The 5,000-nt window shown below is 44.3% G+C and overlaps 1 protein-coding gene across 1 annotated transcript in view; it reads left to right on the top strand.

Annotated features, from left to right (window-relative positions):
- LOC119597358 (5-hydroxytryptamine receptor-like) overlaps positions 1-5,000 on the top strand; it is a gene marked incomplete in the record, with an annotated part of 24,667 nt that overhangs the window by 14,846 nt on the left and 4,821 nt on the right. Inside the window, 1 exon segment of the mRNA XM_037946917.1 lies at positions 2,388-2,742. Within this exon segment, the coding sequence (XP_037802845.1) occupies positions 2,388-2,742 (355 nt within the window).

Below are 5,000 nucleotides of genomic sequence, written 5' to 3'. Positions count from 1 at the left end.
CGAGAGCGAGCGAGAGAGCGAGAGAACGAAGAGGAAGCGAGAGACGAGAGAGCGAGAGAGCGAGAGAGAACGAGAGAGCGAGAGAGCGAGAGAGCGAGAGAGCGAAGAGCGAAGAGCTGAGAGCGAGAGAGCGAGAGAGCGAGAGACGAGAGAGCCATAGAGGAAGAGCGAGAGAGCGAGAGAGCGAGAGAGAGAGAGAGCGAGAGAAGGAGAGCGAGAGAACGAGAGAGCGAGAGAGCGAGAGAGCGAGAGAACGAGAGAGAGCGAAGAGAGCGAGAGAACGAGAGACGAGAGACGCGAGAGCAGAGCGAGAGAACGAGAGAGCGAGAGTACGAGAACGAGAGAGCGAGAGAGCGAGAGAGCGAGAGAGCAGAGAGAACGAGAGAGCAGAGAGAAACGAGAGAGCGAGAGACGAGAGACGGAGAGAGCGAGAGAACGAGAGAGCGAGAGAGCGAGAGAGCGAGAGAACGAGAGAACAAGAGAGCGAGAGAGCGAGCGAGAGAACGAGAGAGCGAGAGAGCGAGAGAGCGAGAGAGCGAGAGAGCGAGAGAGCGAGAGAACGAGAGAGCGAGAGAGCGAGAGAGCGAGAGAGCGAGAGAGCGGAGAGCTAGAGAGCGAGAGAACGAGAGAGCGAGAGAGCGAGAGAGCGAGAGAACGAGGAGCGAGAGAGCGAGAGAGCGAGAGAGCGAGAACGGAGAAGAGAGCGAGAGCGGAGCGAGAGACGAGAGAGCGAGAGGCGAGAGACAGAGACAAGAGAACAAGAGAACAAGAACAAGAGAACAAGAGAACGAGAGAGCGAGAGAGCGAGAAAGCGAGAGAACAAGAGAGCGAGAGAGCGAGAGAGCGAGAGAGCGAGAGAGCGAGGGAGGGGGAGAGCGAGAGAGCGAGAGAGCGAGAGAGCGAGAGAGCGAGAGAGCGAGAGAGCGAGAGAGCGAGAGAACAAGAGAGCGAGAGAGCGAGAGAGCGAGAGAGCGAGAGAGCGAGAGAACGAGAGGGCGAGAGGGCGAGAGGGCGAGAGGGCGAGAGAGCGAGAGAGAGAGAGAGAGAGAGAGCGAGAGAGCGAGAGAGAGAGAGAAAGAGAGAGCGAGAGAGCGAGAGAGCGAGAGAGCGAGAGAGCGAGAGAGCGAGAGAGAGCGGTAGAGGATTGCAAAGAGCCCAGTTTCATTACCCTTCCCTCGTGCTCCTTCCTTCTGCGTGACTGCTGAACAAACCAGAGTTGCAGATACCACATCTTTTTCTCTTTCTATTTCTTCTTCTTTTTCGCTTTCCCAAGTCGCGGAGAGGATGAGGAATCCGAGATTGGGGAAAGGGGCATTGTGAAACTGTTTGTCCGTGAAATTTTTAATGAGATGGGGGAGGAAGTGAGAGGGCGAGAGGCAAAGGGAAAGGCACGAGCGACAGAGATACCTTTTGAATGACGAATCGCACTTCAAAATAATTTCTTCGGTTTCTCTCGATAGGTAAATATTTTGCCTTTTCCATCACATTCTGAATTAATGTTTCTCTCTCTCTCTCTCTCTCTCTCTCTCTCTCTCTCTCTCTCTCTCTCTCTCTCTCTCTCTCTCTCTCTCTCTCTCTCTCTCTCTCCTCGTACTGTGCCAACTCCAGGGGTTAAGTTAGTATTACCTATTCGTTATAATGCACTTGTTATATAACTCGACGCCCCTCACTTTTTAAAATTTAGGATATGTTAAAAAGAATCCCGTCTGCATATATTCATGTATACCACTTCTCTGTTTCAAAAGACACTTAGTAATGGAAGGATAAGGTACACTCTCTGTATCCATATTATTTTGCACGCTTATCGCTATATAAAGGGCCCCACACACTTTTTTTCTCAGCAAATATTCCCATGAAACTCACTTTGCAAGATCACGGTGGTTTCGTTCTCCCTCCGTCGCTAAGGACGAGGGTAATGATCTCTCCTCATCGCTTGGGTTTTAGATCGTCATTTGTTTCTATTGCGAATAAGGCTGCTGTTGAAGAATGTTTTTTTTTTTTTTTTTTTTGTGGTGTTTAATGATGGTAAAGAAGATTTTTTTTTAAATTGATGTTTAAGGCTGCTGTTTAAGAATGTTTTTATTGATGTTTAATAATGTTTGTGTTTTTTAGATATGTTTAATGATGTTTAAGATATTGAAATGTTTAGGGATGTTAAAGGATGCTTTGAAAGCCAGTTATTTAAGACTATTGTTTAAGCCAATTATCTAAGCATATTATTTAAGGATGTTGCGTAAGCCACTTATGGGCGTAGTTTAAGCCAACTATTTAAGGATATTATTTAAGGACGTTGCTTCCCCCTTCGTCGGACAGTCCAGGGGTCCCTCTCCCATCGCGGAGGCCCTGCTGTCTTCCACCACCGACTGACAGGTCCCTTCTTCCGTCAGGTACTGGGCGGTCACGCAAGTGGACTACATCCACTCCCGGAACGGCACGCGCATCGGCACCATGATCCTGCTGGTGTGGCTGACGGCGGTGGTGGTGTCCATAGCGCCTCTCTTCGGCTGGAAGGACCCCGACTTCCTGGTGCGGGTCAACCAGCACAAGAAATGCCTCGTGTCGCAGGACGTCGGCTACCAGATCTTCGCCACCATGGCCACCTTCTACGTCCCTCTGACAGCCATCTTGATTCTCTACTGGAAGATCTTTCAGGCGGCACGGAAGAGGATCCACAAGAACCGCCCGGGGGAGAAGAAGGAGGCGAAGAAGAAGGGGAATAATAACAGGACGAACAGGGCGAAGGTAAGCGAGGATGGGAGGAAGATTATTGTTATTATTATTATTATTATTATTTTTTAAAGCTTTGGTTCTGTTACTGTTTTTGTTGTTTTTGTTTTCTTTTGATTCTGTTCTTGTTTTTTGTTGTTTTGTTTTGGTTTTCAGTTTTGGTTCTTATTTTTTTGTTTTTCTGTTCTTGTTTTTGTTTGTTTGTTTGTTTAATTTTCAAAAGGATTTTTTTTTTGTTACGTTTTATTGGTTGTATTTTTTTTGTTTTCGTAAAGAAATGTGAAATGGCTTTCTTATGTGTTTTATGAATTATCTTTTTTTTTCTCTTCTTTTCTTTGTATGCTTGTTTTTACCCCGAAGTAACACGTTTTTTTTATTATTTGTTTTTTTGTGTTCTTTTTCGTAGACAGTTTGTATGAGAGTATAGATTACATGCAGTAGAAAGAAAATGACCGGATATGAGAGTTTATTTAAACAACAATAAAACGCTAAACAAGACGATTATTTTGGAAAAGTTCAGTGCTTTGAATGTACCAAAAATGATAAATTTACAGACCGAAGGATACAGAGGGAATACGTAATGAAATCATAAAAATATGAGGAAGATTTTCGCTAAATCGCTTTGGAGGAACTCTCGCCCTTGCATACATATTGAACTTAATTCAAGATTAAGTCAAGAAAAAGAGAGAGAGAGAGAGAGAAAAAAAATAAATAAACAAACAAAACAAATTGCATACTGTGCTTGTGAAGGCAAACAAGCACAGAGAGGTTCACTGGCAATGGTTAAGATAAAAGTGTGCAATGAATGCACGGCTATTGAGCCTAGTATTTGCAATATGGACATAGGCAACAGCTGTGTGGCAGCGGCACTCGAGTATAGTGGTGCGGTTGCAACTGTGGCATACAGAGCGTGGTTTAGGAATTTTGCTTTAAAAGAATCGTATACTAAACTTGAATGAAAGTCACATTCAAGATTTTTTTTTTTAATTAGGGAAGATGGTTAATAATTTAGCATAAATATTTTGAAAAAAAAAGTTTGTTAAAGACAATGCTACAGAGTGGAGCTGGACAGGTTAGAGTTCCTTTATAGAAATTTGTTTTTCTTGTTATATATGTAATTCTGGTTATACTCCATTAATACAACCACACACACAGACGCATACTCAAACACACGCAGGGTTTCACACACACACACACACACACACACACACACACACACACAAACACGCCCGCGCAGTAAATGTTCCTACTCTAAATAGTGCGCTTGAATCATAAAAAGTGCAGTTTCTACCACTTCATTTATATTACTACAAGCTTCTGACATCGTATTGCGAGCTCTTCATGTATGCTCGTCGCAAATCTGGTCTATCTTTAATTCTCCCTTTTTTCTATGACCTTTTTGTGTTTCGCTCCGCCTCGTCAAGTATGATGAAGAGTGTGACAAAACTGTTGAAATATGGTTGTGTATGTACTTGAGTGTTTTGTCGTTGTAATTTCCTCTAATGCTGTAAATGGGCCTGCATTTAGGATACATTTTTGAGGTGGTTTAATACCAGGGGAGCTCTCGTGCAAAGGCCATTATCTGGACAAAGGAGAACACACACGGGTACACAAGGTTAATCCGCGTACGGGGTGAGGCATGTATGTGTGTGTGTGTGTGTGTGTGTGTGTGTGTGTGTGGTGTGTGTGTGTGTGTGTGTGTGTGTGTGTGTGTGTGTGTGTGTGTGTGTGTGTGTGTGTGTGTGTGTGTAAGGGGCGGGGAGGGAGGGAGCCTAGACCCACCTCTGTGTTTATTTGTGGCTGAACTCTTAATTGCGTGCAATTTGGGTCGTCCATTGCTGTAATGCTCATCTAATTACACCTATGGTTGATTTTGGTGCCGTGTTCGTTTCTGTTGATTTCGTGCTGAAGTTTAAACTATCGCTGGTTTTAGTAAAAGTATTCATGGTTTGATTGCGACTTATGATATCGCAGTTACTGATGTATGATGTTTCTTTAATTTTGTATTAACTAGGTCAATTTAAATTCTTTACTGGGAGAGATAGTAATGATTTCAATGACATACTATTACCATGTTTTCTCCATTATGAGTATTGCTATGATTATACTGATTTATCTTTGTCACACATCTTTTCTACTACAGTAAACAATTATACATCTGTGTCTCACCAACCTAATCTCTGTACATAACCGTTGTCACAGCAGCCTAACCCCAGCGTCCACTTTCCCTCCAGGCCAACAGAGGCGGCGGTGGCGGCGGCGGAGGGGGCCAC

Source organism: Penaeus monodon, chromosome 3 (genome assembly GCF_015228065.2).
Source record: "Penaeus monodon isolate SGIC_2016 chromosome 3, NSTDA_Pmon_1, whole genome shotgun sequence".
NCBI lineage: Eukaryota > Metazoa > Arthropoda > Malacostraca > Decapoda > Penaeidae > Penaeus > Penaeus monodon.
This window is presented reverse-complemented; position numbering and strand designations above follow the sequence as displayed.